A 22,153-nucleotide genomic window follows, 5' to 3' on the forward strand; every position below is an offset into this window, starting at 1 on the left:
ATACAGCTCAGTAGTTGGGCACTTGCCTAGTTTTTAAGAGAGAATCTTACATCCTGGTTTTTGTCTTGGAGGGAAAGTTGCAAGTAAAAGGTTCTTTTGCTCCTAACCAGACATAACTGTTTTTCAGATATCTCAAATGGGGATTACTTTTCCAAAGCAAGTGAGAAAGTTTTTCTCCCAACCAACTTGTCCATATGAGAGCTTCCTCATCGCTTGCTGCCTAGAGAAATGTCTTGGGGAGGCCCTAGCAGTGTATATGAGTTAAGTCTCCACAATGTTCTCAACTGCCATTATCCCATGGCCAAGAGACAAAGTCTTGAAGAGCCTATTATGCCATGTCTCACAAGAGAACTTCTCTGCTGTCAGTCAGGGCCCCAGATCTCTTGTTTAGAAATAGTTAAGCACATTTTTAATTGAAAATGATATTGTTCAGAACCAACTTGTTGCAGCCGGAAAGAATTTCTTCACTTAGTTTCTGATCAGTATCACATACCAAAATGTGAGTAAAGGGCTACTTTAAAGGGCACCAAGGCAAGGAGGAGGACAGGGACCTGGGGCTGCTCTTGAAGAATCCCAGCTTCCTGAGAAGGGGTAAATCTTTTTTTTTTTTTTTTTTTTTTTTTTTTTTAAGAGAGAGAGGGGAGAGAGAGAGAGAGAGAGAGAGAATTTTTTAATATTTATTTTTAAGTTCTCGGCGGACACAACATCTTTGTTGGTATGTGGTGCTGAGGATCGAACCCGGGCTGCACGCATACCAGGTGAGCGAGCTACCACTTGAGCCACATCCCCAGCCCCCGAAGGGGTAAATCTTTTTTTTTTTTTTTTTTTTTTTTTTTTAAAGAGAGAGTGAGAGAGGAGAGAGAGAGAGAGAGAGAGAGAATTTTTAACATTTATTTTTTAGTTCTCGGCGGACACAACATCTTTGTTGGTATGTGGTTCTGAGGATCGAACCCGGGCCGCACGCATGCCAGAGGAGCGCGCTACCGCTGAGCCACATCTCCAGCCCCCCCGAAGGGGGTAAATCTTGACATTTATCTTTCCCTTCTCCAAGTCCAAGATGATACATGGGTGACAGGAAATTTTGTAGTACCAACCTCTGCCTCATGAAGGTAGCAAAAAAAAAATGGACTTATCGCTGGTAATTCCATATTACCATGGAAAATCTATTAGATATTACTTTTCTTTCCAGAATGTCATGAAAAGTCAGAGGTTAGATTAAAGAACTGTTCTATCCAGTCAGGGCCCTGCCCAGCTGGCGTCAGAAAGAGTGGTAAGAATGTCCTTTGGCTGAAAACAAAAGAGGAGGGTGAAAAAGGAAACAGAAGCACGCCTCGCTTCATACTGCTCGCCTCCACTGGAATTCAGTGTCTCATGCTTTTCCTTCCCCCAGGATCCCACATTGAGAGTTTAAAAATGCATCTGTCAGTTATTAAGTAAGTAGTTTGGGCAAAGTCCCAGTGCTAGGGGCAATGGAGGACACAGAGGCCTGTGATAAATATCCCTGTCCTCCGTGGCCCTTATTATCCACTGAGAAACAGATTTAAAAACTGAGTGTTGGAGCCAGGCTCAGTGGCAGAAATTTGTAATTCCAGAGACTCAGAAGGCTGAGGCACAAGTTCAAGGCCAGCCTAGGCAACTCAACATAAAAAAAAAAAAAAAAGAAAGGACTACAGATGTTGCTCAGTGGATTTAGCCCCTGGCTTTAGTACCCAAAACAGAAACCAGAGTATAGGAGAAGTTGCATGTAATCAAATGCAAAACAGTCACTGAAAAAGAATGCTCACTGAAGCTCTGGAAACTTGCTGTGATCACTTCCTGCTTGTAGGAAGCAGCATATGCTAGGACATATTGAAAGTAAGCACCGTGGGGTCAAGAGGTAAATCTGTTTTGTTGGGGAATCACTGAAGACATCATGAAAGAGTGGTATTTAGTGTTTTTTTTTTTTTTCCCCTTTTTGAGTGTGTGTGCTGGTGATTGAACCCAAGGCCTTGTGCACGGAGGCAAGCACTCTACCAACTGAGCTATATCCCCACCCCTTGAGTTAGTCTTCTAAGTTCTAAGGATGGTGAGGACCTTGGGAGGCAGGATGGTAGAATGGGAATAATTCTATCCCTGTTACTTGTTAGCTGTGGGACCCTGGGCAGGATACTTAATTTTCAGTTTTGTTTAATTGTGTTTTCAGTGCTGGGAATGAAACCCATAGCTGTATAAAGCCTTATACTCTTTCTTTTTTCTTTTTTCTTTTTTTTTTTTTTTTTTTTTTTTGAGACAGGGTATCATTAAGTTGCTGAGGGCCTAAGTTGAAGCTGGCTTTCTGGCTTTGAACTTGGCAAACCAAGACTCCTGAGCCACTGGGATTACAGACATGTACCACTTTGTGTGGCCCCTTACTCATCATGCTCTTATCTCTAAAATGAGAAATGGTACATGTGGAAGTATTAAGTTGAGTACAGTTTTCTGGCATGGTAATTATTTAGTATGTGGTAGCTATTATTGTTAGAGTCTTGAGAGAATATTTTACAGATTAGCAATAACATGGGCAAAATCGAAGACTTAGTAAAGGCATCTCTCCCAAACCTTTCTCCCAGACACCAATCCTGTATCTCAAATTAGAAACCCTGGAGATCAGGCTGGGGATATAGCTCAGTTGGTTGAGTGCTTGCCTTACATGCACAAGGCCCTGGATTCAGTCCCCAGCACCACCAAAATAAAAATAAATAAATAAAAATTTTAAAAAGCCTCTTTCTCTCCCCCTGCTTCTAAAAACTCACTGCTAGATTCTCAGAAATGTCTCTTGAATTTGTCACCTCCCTTGCATCCCCACCACCTTGGTGCATCATCTCTGCTCAGCTGTGGCAACAGCCTTCTATCTGGTCTTCCTACCACCAGGGCAGGACAGTCAGTTGGCAGTAGATAAAGCCAGAGCTCTATAGGAGACCAAGGTATGGATGATGTCTTCAACTTTCCTCCGCCTATGCTGGCAAGTGACAAAGGACAAAAACCTTTTCTGACCCAAGTTTCTTAAGATTTCTTGCCTTAACATCCTAATCCTTTCACCCCGAGCCCAAGCCACATAGTCCCAATTCTGCAACCTCCTCCTCTGCTCTGCACATTTGTGCTTCTGTGGCAGCTGCGATCTGTGTCTGTTATCTTCCACTGAAGTCTTGTGCTGGAGGAGTCAAGCTGAGAGACAGGGATATTTATAAATGGAAAGTGGGTGTAAAGTTCTGCAGTTACAAATGTTTTAAATAAGGCTAATTTCACCTCTTCCCCCATTTAAGCTTTGAAATTCCTGTCCACCCCCTCATCTCCCATCTTTCCCCAAAGCCTGTAAGTTCTTGTCCTGTCCTTGGTCAGAGCCACAATCCTGAATACCATGGGGGCTAAAAGATGTAACACGAAATGAAGTAGAAAATACATAAATTCAGCATCCAGAGACAATGATACAGAGTAAATGCTATTGAGATACTACCTGAGAATAAAATACTTGCTAATGGCCCTCTGTATGCCTTTCCTGTATTTCCCTTAGCTCCAACCCATAAAACAGCCATATAAACAAAATATCACCCCCATTTTAGTGGTAGGGAAATGAAGCTCAGAAGGGTTGACTCATTTGCCCAAGATGTAAATGGCAAAGCCAGAACTTAAGACATGGTCTCCAAATTTGTAAAATTTCTAACATGCCATGCACATGCATTGAGTTTTAGGATTTTTTCTATATAATTAGGAGAATTGATTTTAATGAAGAATTAATATGAAACCATGAGAGAGAACACATGATTTTATTGTAACAGTGAAATGGTCAACATTGTATGGTACTGTTGCATACTCAGAAGCCCAATCAAACTGGCTTAATTATTTAACAAAAGGAATTTGCTGGCTCAAATAACCAATGGTCAGTGGTTAATCCAGTGGTTCAAACAAGGGCATCAGGACTCTCATTTTCTGCATCCCTTGGGTCTTCCCATCTGTATTTGGGGTTTCCCCATCCAGACAGGCATTTTCCACGTGGCAAGAAGATGTCAACTGGCAACTGCACTAATGGCTTCTTAGAGCTTGTAATTCCAAAGAAAGAACAAATATCTCCTTGAAATGCTCCAGGAAAATTCCTTAGGAGGACTCTGGCTTGAAACCCACACCCATCTGTAAACCATTTGGTGTGCCTGGGAGATGAACTAATCTAGTACCCTGCTGGCCAGGCCTGAGTCACAGATCCATTCTGAAGGGGCTAAGCAGCCCCTCTAGAACAATACATATTGAGCTGGACTGTTTTCTAATAGGGAGGGCATGGCTCCTCGAAGAAAAATTCCCTGGACAATGTCATTTTGCCCTGTCCAAAAAAACACAACTTGATTAGAGGGGAAAGAAAACAGTTTACCAAGAATATGTAGGGAACACATGAGAATCCATGAACTAAACTGGGCACGAGAGTTGATATACCTTCTATACACAAGATACTCGGTCACCCCATGAGGCAGGTAATAGCCCTTTTTTCCAAATGAGGAAAACTGAAATTCAGATTCAGTTTGCTAGTAAGTGCCAGAGCTGGAATCCAAACCTGGATCTTGGACTCCAAATCCTTGGAGCTTTGTATCTCAGCACACTGCCCATGCGGGAGGAGCCAGACATGGAGGTTGAAACTGATAGATGAGCCCTTGGAAGCCATATCCCTGTGGGAAGACGGCTCTGAAAGCTCTAAGGGCAGCGCAGCACCACACTGGGAAACCGCCCATGCCTTGGCCACTGCAGTCTTGCACAGCTACCAGCTGGGCAACTGACAAACTTCACATGTGTCAATGACAGTTTCTTCACAGTGGGACGAAAACACTACCAAAGCTTGCTCCCCCTATCCTTGCGTCTGATCAAGGGAAGAATCACCTGATATCTTCAGGAAGGCAGGAATCACAGGAGGAAGCTGGATTGAGAGGGAAGGACATGTTGGGTATAGAATGAATGGATGGTTGAATAAATAAAAACCCTAGAAAAATGAATTAAGAACGAGAAAAGATCTCAAGTTTAGAGAGACTAGATAGGAACATGGCACATGGAAACTAAGAAATTAGGACACCCTGTTTGCAGAAAATGTGGGAAAAAAGGATACAGTTGAAGAAACCAGTGTAGCTCTGTAGAGTTTCTGACAAGCTCAGAATTTAAAAAGCAGGGGCATGAGATGGGAGGAAAGGTAAGGTCCTTGAAGGCTTGGAATAGGTGCAAAGACTGCTGATTATGTTCAGAGTAAGAGAAGTAAGAGAGGACAGAGTTCCACTTAGGAATGAGTTTGGTTGGCAGTTATCAAGGAAAGCAAAATACTCAGCCCTTTTTTTCATTTTTCCCCAAGGAAAAACATTGCTAAGCTGAAAAGAATTAAAATGTGGTTTAAAGAGGAAACTGAAACCTCGAATAGAAGAGATAAGAGAAAACCTGGACTAGGGGTGTAGCTCAGAGGTAGAGCCCTTGCCTAGCATACACAAGGCCTTGGGTTCCACCCAGCTGGAGTTGGCTGAGGACCTAAGCACCTAGCCCTTCAAAATGAGCCGCAAATCCCGAGGTGTTGATAATTCTTTAGAGAGAACATCCAGGAATCCTTGTGAGTTGATAAAGCCAGAGTGAAAAGGAAAGGGGCCATAATGCTGACTGACTGCAAATGTCCTGACATCCAGGATAAAAGGGTAGATTCTCAAGTCTCTTGCTGGGTACATTTGAGGAGAATCCCACCACCCCCCTCCGAATTATTCTAGAATACAATATCAAACTATGGGTTTGAGAAGACCTAGAAAAAGAAGTAGTACTTTCACAAAGAGCAAGATATGGTGAAAATACTGCCAATGATTATTGTTTAGAATTTATTATTTTCTGTGTTGCTGAAAACAGCAGGATGTAATTTAAAAGAAATAAGTGGAAAGACCTGTATTTCTTAAAATCTAGGAGAATTCCTTGGACCACAGTTCCTTGTTTCCAAGTAACATTGAATTCCTCATGATTGAGGGGACAGCTAGACAATGAGCTCAGAGATTGCCCAGTCGGGTGGATTTATAGCCTATTTGACTATTATGCCCCTGCACTCCAGTGGGCTGTTCAGTCAGTACAGATCTTAGGTTCGTGCTCCTAGTCTCTTGTTTGGTCAGTTCCCTCTACATCAATGGCCTTCACGCTCACCATGTTTGTACACAGTGTCACTGTTAGGGGGAAAAGCTAATATTTGAATGTCAGAATCAAGCTTCTAAAATAACTTAAAACTGTGGGCTGAAACCAGCAGGATGAAATTTAAAAGAAATAAGTGGAAAGACCTGCATTTAGATTTTTTTTTTTTTTAAATCAGCTACACAAGCCCAGGATGAAAGAAATTTGGCTTGACAGTGTTGCATGCAAAAATGATTTCAGGTTGAATAGAAACCCTAGGAACAGAGCAGCTGCTTTAACAGATAGTGCTTCTCCCCACCCCTTTTTATTTTGAGTGTAAAGGGGGAAAACAGTGAAAATAAGTCTTCCATGATCATTCCCCTTCCCAAGAGGCAACTGCTGTTAACAGTTTCTAGTAGATCCTTCTAGAGGAATCTATACATATGAGCATTTTACTTGTTCATATAAATGCTTGCATATTATACACCTTGGTATTTTTTCCACCTAACAGTGTATCTTAGAGATTATCTCATTTCAGGGTATAAAGTGATTCCTCATGCTTTTATAAAAGATGCATAATATGCTATTGTATATATGTATCATAATGCATATAATTGGCCCTCTATGGCTAAATGCAAAGGCTGTTTTCAGTATTTTACTATTACAGACAATGCTGCAATGAATGACATGCCTTTTTGCTATTACAACCAGTTGCTATTATAAGCAATGCTAAAATTAGTAACATGTAATTTTAAACACATGGGCATGTATCTGAAGGACATCTTTGAATCACTAAATTGAAGGACATACACATTTTTCAATTCAATAGGTGATGGCGTACAATTGCCCAATCACGTCAGTTAACCACTAATGACTGTTTCTGTGCATCCTCACCAGTAGAATATGTTATAAATCTTACTCATCTTTGAAAATTGGTGAGGTGAAAAAATAATAATAATGATAATATTGTAATTTTCTTATTCTGACAGTTATTTTCTTCTTCTTTTTTTAACCTTTATTTATTTATTTGTGTGTGGTGCTGAGGATCAAACCCAGCGCCTCGCACGTGGTAGGTGAGTCCTCTACAGCTGAGCCACAACCCCAGACCCTCTTTTTTTTTTTAATTAAATGTATCTTGTACCATTTTTCTATTGAGTTGTCTTTTTTAGTTAGAGCTCTTTATATATTAAAAAAATTTGCAGTTTGTGGTATGAGTTACAGATATGTTTTCCATGTTGTAGTTTGTCTTATATTTGTTTCTGGCAATTTTTTTCTGGGGGTGGTGCTGGGGATTGAATTCAAAGGCACCCAGCCACTAAACCACATCCCCAACCCTACTTTTCTATTTTATTTACAGACAGGGTCTCACTGAGTTGCTTAGTGCCTCGCTTTTGCTGAGGATGGCTTTGAACTCATGATCCTCCTGCCTCAGCCTACTGAGCCTCTGGGATTACAGGCATGCGCCACTACACCCAGCTATTTCTGGCAATTTTATCATGTAAATATATTCTCCTTTTAAGTAGTAGTTAAATTAATCCATTAATTTTTTATGATTTCTGTTTTATGTCATAATTTAAGATCCTTTCTTATTCTATTTTATTTATATATTTATTTTATTTTATATATGTTTTGAGTACCAGGGGTAGAATTCAGGGGTGATCTACCTCTGAGCTACATCCACAGCCCTTTTTATTTATTTTATTTTGAGATGGTGTCTCACTTAGTTTCTGAGGGTCTTGCCAAGCTGCTGAGGCAGGTCTTGAACTTGTAATGCTTCTGCCTCAGCCTTGAGTTGCTGGGATTACAGGTGTGCTTATTCTAAAATGTTTTTTAAGTTGCCTGATTTGTTTTGGTGTTCTGTTGTTGTTGTTTCATTTTTATATTAAATATTTGATCCATCTCTTCAGAATTTGTTTTGGATAAGGTGTGATGTATGGATCCAACTTTGTTTTTTTCCAGATGGCTACTTCATTGTCCCTATATAATCTATTAAGTCATTTATCTTTATTCCTCTCTGACTTTTACTAATTCCAGTATGTATTTGGATCTGATACTATATTTTATTTTCTGTTCGATTGATCCACTTCTTTTGATACATTTGAATGAATTATAGTTTTTATTGATACTTAAATTAATTTTCAAATGAAAATGATAAATACACATTCAAAATTCAAATTCTGGGAAATATAAAAAGTTACACAGAGCCAGGCACAGTGGCATACACACCTGTAATTCCAGCTACTTGGGAGGCTGAAGCAGGAGGATGGCAAGTTCAAGCCTAGCCTCAGCAACTTAGCAAAACTATGTCTTAAAATGAAATTTTTAAGAAAGGGGCTGAGGATGTAGCTCAGTTACAACTCAGAGTTCTTGCCTAGCATGCATAAGGTCCTGGGTTTGAACTCCAGTACCACAAGAAAAAAAATTGTACAGAGAAAAATAAATATTTTCTTGAAAGGGATTAAGGTAGTTCTCACAGGTGGCTCTCAAGAAAACAAGTTATAATGAAAGAGCTGGACCCCTGAATGATTCTCTGGCTTCCTATTTCTGATGTGATCACTTACTCCCACCATTGTGATACCCTGTACCATGAGCTGATCTGATGCTGATATCACATACCCTTTAGCTGAACTATGAGCTAAAATAAGCCTCTCGGGTAGGGTTATATCTCAGTGGTTGTAGCTCATCTAGTATGTTTGAGGTACTGGGTTTGATTCTCAGCACCCCATGAAAATAAATAAAATAAATCAATAAAAGTTATTTTAAATAAGCCTCTTTTTTTGTAAAGTGTGCTTACCGCAAGTATTTCATTATAATAATGATTATTTCATTATAGATTAATATCACACAGCTCGTTATATTCATTTGTGTGTATTGTGAATGTGTGTGTATGTGTGTTACTGGGATAGAACTGAAGAACTCACATGCTAGACAGCTGCTCTACCACTGAGCTACATCCTCAGTCCTACACATTTTTCAAACATACCAAACAGTAATAGTAACCAACACATACATCAATTATGTCTATGAACGCTTGTAACAAACCCATGAGGCATGGATCCTTTAATTATCTATGTTTTACATGTGAGGAAACTGAGATCATGCAATTAATGATGAAGCTGGGATTCAAACCAGAGCACTCCAATGGCAGCCTCAGCTCCTAACCAAAATTCTGTATTACCTCCCTAAGGACACCTGCCCCTGGTCCTTCTATTGTGCCTGACAAAGTCCAGCACAGCATTCACAACTTTCTTTAGGTAGCTCCTCTTTCTCCACCTCCACTCAGGATGAATTTCCTTTCCTATTTCCCATTGCACTTTACCTATGGTTTTATTTATAGATATTCCTTAAAAATCTGAGTATGGGCTAAATGATGTGGCTCAGTGATAGAGCACTTGCCAGGCATGTGTGAGGTCCTGGGCTCAATCCCCAGCACTGCAAAAAATAAAAGTGAAAAAAAAAAATAAAAGTGAAAATCTGAGGAGACAATGAGAAACTACCAGATGTATTTCATGCTCTTCCTGTCCTCTCCCTGTCCCCTCCTCTCCTGCTCCAGAGATTACTCAACTGGATTGCGTATTACCTTCCATGCCAAGCTCTCCCCCTCACTCAGTACTCCTCCTGCCGGCAGGGGCTTCCCTGAGCTAAACATGGGCAAAGTAATTCAAGCCCTCCACTGCCATCCCACCCATCAGAATCAGAAGGCAATGGCTGTCGCAGAGCTCCTCACGTTGGAGAAGTCTTCTTCCTTCACATTGCTGGACTCAGCTGGAGCCAGGCCCAGTGTCATGGTCATGCAACTTGTACAGATGTACTGGGCATCTCATTTAGGCCCCATGGGGCTGCAGGTGTGGTTCAGTGGTAGAGTGCTTGCCTAGCATGCAAGAAGCCCTGGGTTTCACCCCCAGCACTGCATTTTTGAAATTAGTTCTGGGAATCTAACCCAGGGCCTCACACATGCTGGGAACACTCTACTCACCAGCTACCATGATTGATTTAATGCTGTGTTGCCTCCTTCTAAACTCAGTTTTTGAACAAGAATCCCCATAAGGGTGGGGATGTGGCTCAAGCGGTAGCGCGCTCGCCTGGCATGCGTGCTGCCTGGTTCGATCCTCAGCACCACATACCAACAAAGATGTTGTGTCTGCCAAAAACTAAAAAATAAACATTGAAATTCTCTCTCTCTTTAAAAAAAAAAAAAAAAAACTCTGAGCTGCGCTCCCTTCTTGAGTGGGCACAGAGTCCCAGCGCGCTGGAATGGATCCCCAATAAATCCCCTTTTGCCAATTGAAAAAAAAAATTAAAAAATAAAAAAAATTTAAAAATAAAAAAAAAAAAGAATCCCCATAATTTCATTTTGAACCGAACTTGCGAATTATTTAACTGGGGTTGTTGACCTCAACATCTATCTCCACAGGGCCTTTCCATATGGTCTGGATTTTCTGTGTGGAGAGAGAGAGATCCAGGCAAAAGAAGTGGCACCACCTTTTATGACCTAACCTAACCTTTATGGGGAATGGCAAGGTCACACTGTAAGAAGAGCAAGGAGAAATGGGAGATATTATTACAATCTTTGGAAGATTAAATTTGCCACATGCAGTCATGACTAGGTCACCTCCCCATCCAGCTGCAGAAGGGACTGGAGGGATACATTTCAGCCTTGCCTTCTAGAAGGGCTGGTGTCAGGACCTCTAACCCCTGCTGAGAAAAGGGCCCAGGGAGAGTTGGGAATTTGATCTTCACAGCCACTTCCAGCTCTTCAGCTCCTGGGTCATTGGAGCCCAGAGGGATCAGAACCTGGGGCAATGGGACCAAGAGCCTGACCCAGGTGCCTAAAATGTCTGCTCTCCTGGAGGATTGGAATCTCTGGGGAAGGCAGACTCTGCCTGGACATCTGTTTCTCCCGCTGGCTTCCCTGCTTGACTAAAGATTCCTCCTCTTTCATTTCTCCCTGGGGCATGTTGTTGTCTTTCTCATTAACTTCCCCTCAACTCTCAGCAAGGTCCCTAGACTCTGAGCTCTGCTAATTCCCCTGTAATCCTCTGGCAAACCAGGAGGCTAATTAAATTGTGAGCTTGTGCAGTCACAGTCTCCAAATCTCTTAGTCTCCCTTCTTTTTCTTTGTGACTGTCCCTGCAGAGTCCAGATTCATTTGGACATTTTTTATTGTCTTCTCCTTGATCTGCCTTCTTCTCCTCTCTTCTTCAGTCTTCTATCTTTTAATCTGCAACCAGAGTAACCTGAAAATACAGCTCTGAGCATCGCTTTCTCTCTGCTGCAAGATAAAAGCTCTTTAGCTTGCTTTGAAACTCCACACATCTTCTCTGCCATAACTTCCCTTCACAAACCCTTCTCTTAGGAAATGAGCCATGAACAGTGCCCCTCCCCAAGTCCCTGTCTATGCCACCTCCGCATTTCTCTTCATATTCTTACCTTTAATTAGACCTTATACCCCGCTCACTCCTCCATCTCCACCCCCATCTCCCCATGTCAAAACCCTACTCATTACTTAGAAATAGCCTACTTTTGCCACTTTTCCTGATCTCCCCCAGCTGAAACTGCACCCTCTTTGAGCTCTCCTGGTATTTTGTGGCTTACTGCTACTGGCATGATGCCTTTTCAGATTTTTTATTTGCTTTTTTTTTTTTTTTTTAATAGTACCAGAGATTGAACCCAAGGGCACTTAACCACTGAGCCACACTTTTTTTTTTTTTTTTTTTGTAGTTGTAGATGGACAGCATGTCTTTAGTTTATTTATTTTTATGTGGTGCTGGCGATCAAACCCAGTGCCTCACATGTGCAAGGCAAGTGCTCTACCACTGAGCTACAACCCCAGTCCTCCCTAGCCCTTTTAAAATTTTATGTAGAGACAGTGTCTCACAGTCTCACAGTCTCACAGAGTTGCTCAGGGCCTCACTAAGTTGTTGAGTGCTGGCTTTGAACCTGTGATCCTCCTGCCTCAGGCTCCAGAGCCACTAGGATTACAGGTATGGGCCACCATATGTTCTTTATGTCCACATCCTACTGCCTTTAAAATAATTATTTTAAAGTTATAAACAGTGCTGTGGAGGAAACCCAGGGCCTCGCACATGCTAGGTGAGTGCTCTACCATTGAGCCACAACCCCAGCCCAACCCTGGTGCCTTCACTAAATGATCAGCTCCAAAGGGCAAGGTCTGGGGCTTGTTCATCTCAGCTTCTTCAAGAGCACCTACCTAGCACTGTGCATTAGAAGACTTCATTGTTGTCTCCTGACCCAAGGTGGAAAATGGAGCTTCAGCCTTCATATCCACATTCCAGAAAGAGGGAAAAGAGAAGTGAGGGCAAAAGGAATGGGTCTCCCAACTGAGTTGTTCCCTTTAAAAGCACTTTCTCTGCCAGGTGTGGTGGTGCAGGACTGTAATCCCAGTGACTCAAAAGGCTGAGACAGGAGTCAACCTCAGTAGTTTAATGAGGTCCTAAGCAACTTAGCAACACCCTGTCTCAAAATAAAAAAATAAAAACAGCTGAGGATGTGGCTCAGTGGTCAAGTGCCCCTGGATTCAATCCCAATTCCAAAAATAAATAAATAAATAAAAGACCATGCTTAGCTGCAAGAGAAACTGGGTTCATTGCTTCCCTTCAAGAGGTCATTCCTTGTTTTACAGATGAAAAAATAAGGCCCAGAGAGGATCAGAGAAGGGAGGCTGCAGAGCCTAGTGATTAAAAAATGGGTTTTGGAGGGCTGGGGTTGTAGCTTGGTGGTAGTGTACTTGCCTAGCATGTGTGAGGCACTGGCTTTGATCCTCAGCACCATATTAAAAAATAATTAAAGATATTGTGTCCATCTATAACTAAAGAAAAATTTAAAAGAAAGAAAGAAAAAGAAATGGGTTTTGGAGCTAGAGAGAACTGTGTTTGAATCCTATCCCCAACTAAACTTTTTATTCATTTGAAAAATTAGCTTAATGGTACCTACTTGTGGGGGAGGTGTTAAGAAAATTAAATAGGGCAATGGATGAGAAGAACACTTAACACAATGTCAAGCTCACAGTTATTGTGTATTGTCTTAGTTTGGGTTTCCTCAAAAGCAGATTCTGAGACAAGGATTTGGGTGTGATTAGTTTATTTAGGAGATAATTCAGAGAAGCAGGGTGAGGAGTGGGAAATGAGACAAGAAAAGGAGAAAAGAAAATAAAGCATACAGTTACAAGTAGGTTTTCACCAAGGAAATCTTACTTGGTTTTGCTGGAGTATGTCTTTGCAATGGGAATTGGAATAATCCCACTGAGCCTGAGCGGCCAGAAGCCCTCTTGCTACACCCAGGCTCTTCCTACCCTTATCCTGTCATGTGCCCTCCCCATAAGCCTGCTTTTCAAGCAGGTGGCCAACCCTGAGGCCCTGGCCTCAGCTGGGCGGGGTGTCCTTGTCCCTCTCCATACAGAGAACCTTTGAGCCCTCCCACTGTCCTTCTCAACCTTTTTCAACAGAAAATTCAATTCTGCCCCAAGGACCCTCCTCCTCCTTCACCAGCTCCCCAGAAGGATGCAGGCTGCAGACATCTGCAGGCTTTGTCTTCCTCCTTCCTTCCTATGCTTTGTGGGCATTTTCAGTCTTGGAAGTGAGTGAGAAAAACTAGGACATTTTAAACTCTTCTTTTACTGGTAACATTGTCTCATTTATCCTTCTCTTCCCTCAGCCCCTCTCCCTCAAGGCATTCAGCCTGGACATCTGTCCCAGCCAAAATCTCACCTTCCATCGTCCTTGCAGCCCAAAGCCTAGCCCAGTCTCTGACTCCTGCTCCAGTCTTCTCCCACCAAACCAGGAGGAAGCTAGTCTGTAGAGTATCCTGGGCCACCTCCAGTGTGGCCTCTGCCTCGGGCCTCAGTTTCCCCATCTGCTAAATTGGATTAATGATGCCTGCTCTCTAGACCCAGAGGATGAAGCGCTAAGGATACGAGTGAGGAAGGGTCTCTCGCTCGGCGCAGGCTCCGTGCGGTGCCCCAGGCCCTGCTGCTCGCTCCCCTCCTCTCGGCGCGCCCCTCCCTCCCCGTCCCCCTTCCCGCCTCTTCCCTGTCTTTCCGCCCCTTCGCCCGATCGTCTCCCTCTTTGACTGTCCTTCTCTATCCCTCACGCCTCCGGGTCCGGGGAACCCGCGTCCCGCCCGCCGCCGCCTCGCGGCCTGAGCCCCCGCCGCCCCGGGCAGGCCCAGCTCCACCGCAGCGCAGGCGGTCAGTGCGCAGTCCAGGCGCCCGCCTGGAGCGCGGAGCCGGAGCTCCATCGCGGGCTCGGACAGAACCATCCCGGTCGCCGCCAGCCAGGTGAGGGCATCTTGGAGGAGGCGGGGGTGGGGGGAGCCAGCCAGGTTTCGCTTTTATTGTAAACGGGGGCAGCGGGAGGCGTGGGGCCACTGGGTCCTTTTTCCTTGAACTGAGGACCTGGGCGCTTTTTCCCAAAGATGCTTAAGGGCTTTCACTCCAGGGCGATGGGCGGGGGAAGGACTCGGGTAGAGAGGGTTTGGGGTACCCCTTTCTGGGTGATTTTTCCTCCATGGGTAAAGACTAATTGGCTGCTCCCGTGAAAGTGGAAATGCTCTTCTTGGGAGGTTGAGGGGCTTTCAACGTAGATGGCGAGGAGGTTCTAGCGGGGCTGTAGATACGGGCTAGCTGGGGAGTGAGGGCTTGGGGGAAGAGGGGTTTGGCCATGTCCTCAACCCGATATCGCTGCACCTCCCCCTTTGGTTCCATGGCTCTGGGTCTGCCCAGCTCCGTTCCAGTTTTTCTCTTTGAAGATGTCTATTTTGAGCCTCACCTGGACAGAGCTAGGAACAGCCATTTCCTTCTCTAGAGCCATGCTGCCCACCTGACAGCCCCCCCTCCCGCCCCCTCCTGCCCCCCACCCCTGCCTCCTCAAGAAAGGAGGTTGGGGGAGAGCTTTCAGAGAAGGATGGGACCTGGAGACTTAGGAATTGGGCGGTGGTGAGTAAAACAGAGGCCGGTGTCTGGCACACAGGAAGACCCTTTGGTGTTGGGAGCTACAGAGCTGGCAGGGAGATGGCCGGACAGGCGCTCCTGCGGAAGGACCTGCTGGGAAAGCGTCAGGGTGGGAGAGAGTTAAGCTGCTCCCAAGCTCCAAGAAGACAAAATGCTAGAGAGCTTTTTTTGTTTGCTTGCATGCTTGCTTGCTTGCTTGTAGTTATCCTTCACACTAGATCCCAACTATCATTTCCCTGGTCTCCTATTTAAAAAAAGAAAAAAAAGAGAGAGAGAAAAGACGCAAAGGAAAGGCTGGCTGGAAATACCTGTGTTTAGGAGGGAAAAGTGGTGGAAAAGAAGGTACATTGAATTTGAAGTGGGGAGGGGGGACAAAAACAAAACAAACAAACAAAAAACCTCTGTTCAAGGCTTCCTTTATTGCTCCGTGGATAACCTTGGGCCAAAATGTGGCCCAAAAGAGCTTTGTAAAAGGGAATGTACCTGACATTTGTGAGGTGTAGTCTTCACCACTATAAATGCCCTCTCCTGGGTATCATAACCCATAGGGTGCCTTCTTGAGAATTAGGAAAAATACCTCTACTGGAAGGAGACAGTAGGACAATGGCTTGGGGTCTTTTATTATAAGAATTAGAAGAAGACATACTTTACCCCAGATGCCACTCTGACAGCTAGGCAAGTGGAATGTGGACTAGAGTCCAGCTTCCACCAAACCTCAAAGTGAGCGCATCCTGGTGCAGGAAGCATCCATAGCTGCATATGGTAACCCTTCCTCAACAGGCTGCCAGTGTCTCCAAGAGTCACAAAGCTACATACTCTCCCAGGGCATTTCATAGAGAAACCCACATCCCAGCTTATCTTACCACTTTGCCTCCACTTCAGGGTCCCAAAACCTGTACCCTACTAGGAATCCCACTATCAGAGAATGACTCCTTCCCTAAGCTCTTAGGTACCAGTTACTGAGTCCTTAACCCTTTATGTCAAGAACTTGATCAGATTGATTTTCCTACCGCTAAGCACAGAAGCATCTGCACACCTGGGTAGCAGTGCTCTTTATAAACCATGGTCACACCTGCTATCTCAGAGCATTCTCTCAGCATTTACACAGAGGAAGCCATACCCAGATAGGTTAAGAAATTTGCCTGAGATTTCAGAGTTAGTGGTAGAGCCAAGACCCCAGCCCAGACTTAGGTGTGTCTACTCCATTCCACCACAACTGAGGAACAAAGCTACTGACTTCAGTCCTACCAAAGCCCTGCTGGAATTTTGCTCTTCCTGTATCCCCAGCAACCCCTGACTCTTCTCCTCCAGTGTCCAGCCTCAAGGCAGAGGAGTTGCCTTTTTTTTCACTCAGATTTCATGAGGGTGGAGTTACCTCAAAGCCCAGCTTCTTTCTCCTCTTCAATTCTGGGAGAACCCCTAGGAAATCCAGAGGTCCTGTGTGAGGGCTGACCCTTAAGTGGGTCAAGGCCAGGAAAGAGTCAGAGGGCAGTTACTCCTCTTCCTTCCCAGAAAGCATTCAAATAGTAACTGTTATGAAGGACACTGACAGAGACAGTGCCCACTGTGAAGAGCAAGCCCAGGATCAGAGAAGACCCCCCCACTTCCACACCCACACAAAATGAAGTGAACTAGAGTCTGAGAGAAACTCTTCTCAGTGTTTCCTGTCTCCTGTGTTACCAGGGCTCTGGGTGTCAAGAGGGAAGGAAAGGGGTGAGTCCAGCAGACAATGCTGTGGGCCTCTTCAACCACAGCATTTCTGCTTGTCTGTGGTATATATGTTCCAGACTTCACTTTAGAAAGGAGTTTCCATGCTTACCCCCCCCCCCCCAAAAAAAAAAGAGAGGTTTGGAGAATCACTGGTCTAAGTCTAGTGGTTCTGAAAATGCAGTCCTTGGACCAGCTTCATGAGCATCACCAGGGAGATTTTGGGGCTAGGCACTGGGGATTGAACCCAGGGGTGCCTAACCACTGAGCCACATCCCCAGCCCCCACTTTTTTGCATCTTATTTACAGACAGGGTCTTGCTGAGTTGCTTGGGGTCCCACTAAATTACTGAGGCTGGCTTTGAACTTGGGATCCTCCTGCCTCAGTGTCCCCAGTGGCTGGGATTATAGGCACTTACCACCACACACGGCTATCAACTGGGAAATTGTTAAGCACACAAATTTTCGGGCCCCATCCTAGATCTACAGAATAAACTATGTGGCTAGGGCCCAACTATGTGTAGTTTTTATTATTGTTGTTGCTGTCTTTTTTTTGTCTCTTGCAGTTCTGCAGACTGAACCCTGTACGTTGAGCTACATCCCCAGACCTCCATTTATTTATTTATTTATTTATAAAATTTTGAGACAGGGTCTTCGTAAGTTATTCAAGATGGCCTTGAACTTGCGATCTCCTGCCTTAGTCACCTGAGCAGCTAGGAAGGACTACAGGCGTGCATCATCATGCCTGGCCCTGTGTTTTAATGAGCCCTCCAGGTGACACTGAACACATTAAAGTTTAAGCAGCACCATCCTAGTCATTGTGTAGGAAAATCGAGGGCAAGTTCTGGGTCAAGGACAGGGATAGGAAAAAAACCCATGTCTCCTCCAGTCCAGAGAGCAGGATATTTGGAAGTGAGTGCTGTCCAACTCTCCTTTCCTTCCCCCCCTCTCCTCCAGGGGCCATGCTGTTGCTCCTGCTGGGCCTGCTAAGCCCGGTTGCCTGCTGGGCACTGGGCCTGGCCGCTGACCCAGGCTCCTCAGAGCTGCGCTCAGCCTTCTCGGCTGCACGCACAACACCTCTGGAGGGCACTTCAGAGATGGCAGTGACCTTCGACAAGGTGTACGTAAACATCGGAGGCGACTTCGACGCAGCCACCGGGCAGTTCCGCTGCCGCGTGCCCGGCGCCTACTTTTTTTCCTTTACTGCCGGTAAAGCCCCGCACAAGAGCCTGTCGGTGATGCTGGTGCGCAACCGCGACGAGGTGCAGGCTCTGGCCTTTGACGAGCAGCGGCGTCCAGGCGCTCGGCGCGCTGCCAGCCAGAGCGCCATGCTGCAGCTCGACTATGGCGACACGGTGTGGCTGCGGCTCCATGGCGCGCCACAGTACGCTCTCGGCGCGCCGGGCGCCACCTTCAGCGGCTACCTAGTGTACGCCGACGCTGATGCCGATGCGCCTGCGCGCGGGCCGCCCGCGCCCCCCGAGCCACGCTCTGCCTTCTCCGCGGCGCGCACGCACAGCCTGGTGGGCTCGGACGCGGGCCCTGGGCCGCGGCACCGGCCGCTCGCCTTTGACACCGAGCTGGTCAACATTGGCGGTGACTTCGACGCGGCGGCCGGCGTGTTCCGCTGCCGCCTGCCCGGCGCCTACTACTTCTCCTTCACGCTGGGCAAGCTCCCGCGCAAGACGCTCTCGGTGAAGCTGATGAAGAACCGCGACGAGGTGCAGGCCATGATCTACGACGACGGCGCGTCGAGGCGCCGAGAGATGCAGAGCCAGAGTGTGATGCTGGCCCTGCGGCGTGGCGACGCGGTCTGGCTGCTCAGCCACGACCATGATGGCTACGGTGCCTACAGCAACCACGGCAAGTACATCACCTTCTCCGGCTTCCTGGTGTACCCCGACCTCACCCCCTCTGGCCCGCCGGGACTCGGGCCCCCGGAGCTCTGAGCCCCGACCGATCCCAGAGGAGCCCCGGAGGGCTAAGGGGCGTGCATGCCGAGCCGGACCGCGGCCCGAACGCCCCACCGGCGCGAGCATGACGGCCTGCCCAGCGCGGCTGGACTCTGCCAATAAAGTGGGCCTGCGCCGGCCAGCCCAAGAGTTCGCTCTGTCTTAAGCGATGCTTTGCCTCGGGATGGGACAGGAAAACACTGAATTCTGCAGCCCACAGCCGGAGGTGGGGATCAGGCCCTGGGAGGGTGAGAAGGTGGGAAATTTCATCTAATGCGTGTTCCTGTCCAATCTGTCACTCCGCCTGACACCTCACATTTGACTTAGACCTAGGGCCCATCTGATTCCTTTCCATGATGAGACAGCATGCCACTACCCACCCCAGGCCACAGGACTCAAAGGGAACATAAGTTCCTTCTTCCAGTAGGGTGTGGGAATGTGATGAGGGCTTGACACCTGATTGCTCTGCCTCCTGCCCTCCTAGGATAAAGAGGGTGGTTTCCTTAGGGTTGCTTTAGATAACAGAATGACTCAGGCTCCAGGAGCCAGAACAGAGTTTTTTATAAGAAGAGATACACAGAATCCCAGCTACACCTACCACAGCCTGCATCAGTTAGTCTCTCTGGTTTGGGTGAGTCCTCTCCCAGCCTTATTCCTTCCTCTGAGATGTTCATCTGAGATTTGTTGAGATGGAAGATAGGACATTTGCCTTCCTTTCTCCAAAGAAGTTAAAGTTCCTCCACTGCTTCCCTCCACTCCTCCAACAGACAGAACTCAAGAAGTCCAACCTGGGCTCCCAATCCAGATGGGGAACTTGCAGGTTCAAGGGACTCCAGAGCCCTGGTCAGGCTTGAGAGGACTATCTAAATTAGGACTGGGTGCTGGGCATACAGATACCTGTAGATTCCACAGGACCTCTCAGACTGTTAGGGTAGGAATTGGAGGCTGGAGGTTCTAACCTGAATATACTTAGGGCTGTTCCCCTTTTAGCATCATTTAAACACACTTCTCAATCCTGGCCCCAACACATGTACTGCCCACAAGTCCTGCCCTTAGCTGTGTGCCTGCTGCCCCTCCCATGCCTTGGGCTCTTAGCCCTATCAAAGTCTATGGAACAAGAAAGGATAGAGGTAAGCATGAAGTGGGGGGAGTCAAGGTGCAAGTCCAGCCCATAAATCTGAGTAGGAAAAAACAGGTGCCAGATAGAAGTCCTTTGCCCAGGATGGGTCTGGCGCTCAGGTTTTTTGTTGTTGTTTTTGTTTTCTTTGGGGGTGGGTGGGGGGGTGGGACATAATAGGAGGGGAAAATGACAGGTAAAAAGGAAGGGTCAGGGGAAGGGGCCAAGGATGGAGGCCCAGGGCCCCAGCCAAGGGGGCTGGCCCTGGGGGCAGAAATCTTTACACAGGTCCCAGAGTGTTTCCTGGGCCAGGAGGGAGAAGACCTGGGCCCAGCGACCCCTTTCTTCAGCCTCACTAGCAGCATGGAGCCGGTAGACGCAGGATAGGCCTGTGAGGAGCAGATGTTCAAAGTCCCAAGGACTAAGAGGAGGCCCCTTCCGCAGGTCCTGGAGCTGTTTCAGATGCTGCTCAGCACCCTCCAAGTCACTGGGTACTCGGTGCTGCAGGAGGAGCCTGAGTCGGCGACCTGGACGTGTGGATGCTAGTTCTTCATCCTGGATGTACAGCTGCCCCATGACATCCAGCTCCAGCCCAGCCCAGAGCAGCTGCAAGGGGAGCTATTTAAGGGATGGGCTGAAGCCTGGGGAGCCGGGCAGGGAGCATAAGCAGGCAGTAGAACTCATGCCAGGTTGTCCCCCACCCCCGGCAGGCACACCCTGATATTCCCCTTCCCAGCCCTAAGCTTAGGGACTTGTGGAAATTCCCACCCCCACAACCCAGGCTGGGAATAATGACCTCAAACATCACTTCGGGGGCCTCTGGGTCCTGCAGGCCACCTCCCACGCTGGCGCTGTCCTTGGGCTGCCCTGGGGCAGCAGAGAGGAGTCAAGCCCTTGTCATATTCCACTCTGAACACCCCAGGGTCCCAGAAGTGCCCTTCAGCTGCCTCATAGGGGTCCCTCCTGGATCTTCTGTCTACTAAAGTGTAGGAATGCCATCTCATGCCCCCCTCCCCCATCCCACATGCACACTGGCATTCATCCTTCCAGGCATGGATCTTGTGATCTCAAAGTGTCATACCAAGTTATACCAAAGGGTCAGCAAATACCCAGGACTCCTCCTTTAACTTGCACAATTCCCTTGGTAAAGAGCTCCACACCAACAGGTCACTTCCTCCCTTTTTCCCTCCCTATAGTCATCTGGGGATAATGCCAATGACCCTCTGCAAAGGATAAGGACCTCTTTTCCTTTTGCAATGCTGGGGATTAACCCAGGGCCTTGCATGTACAAGGTAAGTGCCCTGACACTGAGCTATACTCTCAGGCCTTTTTAAAAAAATTGAGACAGGGTCTTGCTAAGTTACTGAAGCTGTCTTGGAATTTGTCATCCTCCTGCCTCAGCCTTTGGAGTAGCTGGAATTATATGTGGAATTATATGCATGCAGCTTTGTGCCCAGCAAGATGAGGACTTTTTTGGAGGGGGCTACTCTTTCCTTGCTTCTCCTCAGTAGTGCATTGTGTGTAAGGCAGAGAACTGGGCAGGACAGGATGACTGTTAATTTTCCTCCATCTTGTATCATGAAGTGTGTATCATTAGCAGTGATTGTCCCAAACCCAGAACACATCAAGAGACCCTGCTTTGGACATCAGCTGAAATAAGCCCAGGGCCCAACTGTGACTCAGGCCAGCATTAAGTGGGGTCCACACCATTACCCACTGAAGCATACACTTCAGTCCCACAGATCCTTTGCCCTGTGAGGATCAATTGGAGCCAGCAGAAATTGCTGTCTGCCAGTAGCCTTTCTTGGCTCCTATCCACCCACCCTGAGGCCTCTGTACCTGCATGGTGCTGGGTTGTTGTTGCTCCAGGGCAGAGGCAAATGGCTACCACCAGATAAGCCAGTAACTGCGGTGTCCTGGCCATGCTGCACCTCATCCTCTGAGTCTCACTCTTCCTAGCAGCTCTGTGCTCCCTCATTTGCCTGCCACATACCACAGCTCTTAACTTTCCACTGCAGGCTGCTCCAGCATTCTGTTACGCATGTCAGTCTTCAATGAAGAATAGGGAGGGACTGGCTTGTGGCCTCCATTACCTCCTTGGGCCCTTTCCACCCTCCAGAAATGGGAATCTGTGGTTTTGGCAGTAGCAGCCTGTTCCTGCCTAATGGGTGGGATGCTTAGTTAACAGAAAAAAGGGCTTGGTAACAAACTGGCTTGACCTTCCAAAGGGGGAGGAAAGATCTCAGGCAGTAATGCTACCTTACTATCTGTCCTCACCCTTGAAACATCC

At 46.6% G+C, this 22,153-nt stretch overlaps 2 protein-coding genes across 2 annotated transcripts; one reads left to right on the forward strand and one right to left on the reverse strand.

Annotated features, from left to right (window-relative positions):
* The first annotated feature begins 14,399 nt into the window (after positions 1–14,399).
* C1qtnf4 (C1q and TNF related 4) lies at positions 14,400–18,828 on the forward strand. Its single transcript, XM_026399174.2, has 2 exons — positions 14,400–14,416; positions 17,752–18,828. Exon 2 carries the CDS (start codon positions 17,757–17,759, stop codon positions 18,741–18,743), a length of 987 nt encoding a protein of 328 aa, XP_026254959.1. The 5' UTR covers positions 14,400–14,416; positions 17,752–17,756; the 3' UTR covers positions 18,744–18,828.
* Positions 18,829–20,073: 1,245 nt separating this feature from the next.
* Fam180b (family with sequence similarity 180 member B) lies at positions 20,074–21,787 on the reverse strand. The gene is made up of 3 exons (XM_026399063.2): positions 21,703–21,787; positions 20,660–20,730; positions 20,074–20,469 (listed from the first exon to the last, which is right to left on the reverse strand). The coding sequence occupies exons 1-3, from the start codon at positions 21,785–21,787 to the stop codon at positions 20,074–20,076; spliced, it is 552 nt and encodes a 183-aa protein (XP_026254848.2).
* Positions 21,788–22,153: the final 366 nt, after the last annotated feature.

This window comes from Urocitellus parryii, chromosome 4 (genome assembly GCF_045843805.1).
Source record: "Urocitellus parryii isolate mUroPar1 chromosome 4, mUroPar1.hap1, whole genome shotgun sequence".
NCBI lineage: Eukaryota > Metazoa > Chordata > Mammalia > Rodentia > Sciuridae > Urocitellus > Urocitellus parryii.

Coding starts and splice junctions, on each gene's coding strand:
- C1qtnf4 (XM_026399174.2), top strand. CDS start 17,757: ATGCTGTTGCTCCTGCTGGGCCTGCTAAGCCCGGTTGCCTGCTGGGCA.
- Fam180b (XM_026399063.2), bottom strand. CDS start 21,787: ATGGCCAGGACACCGCAGTTACTGGCTTATCTGGTGGTAGCCATTTGC. Junction 20,731..21,702: donor AACAACCCAGCACCATGCAG/GTACAGAGGCCT, acceptor CTGCTGCCCCAG/GGCAGCCCAAGGACAGCGCC. Junction 20,470..20,659: donor CCCCCGAAGTGATGTTTGAG/GTCATTATTCCC, acceptor CTCCCCTTGCAG/CTGCTCTGGGCTGGGCTGGA.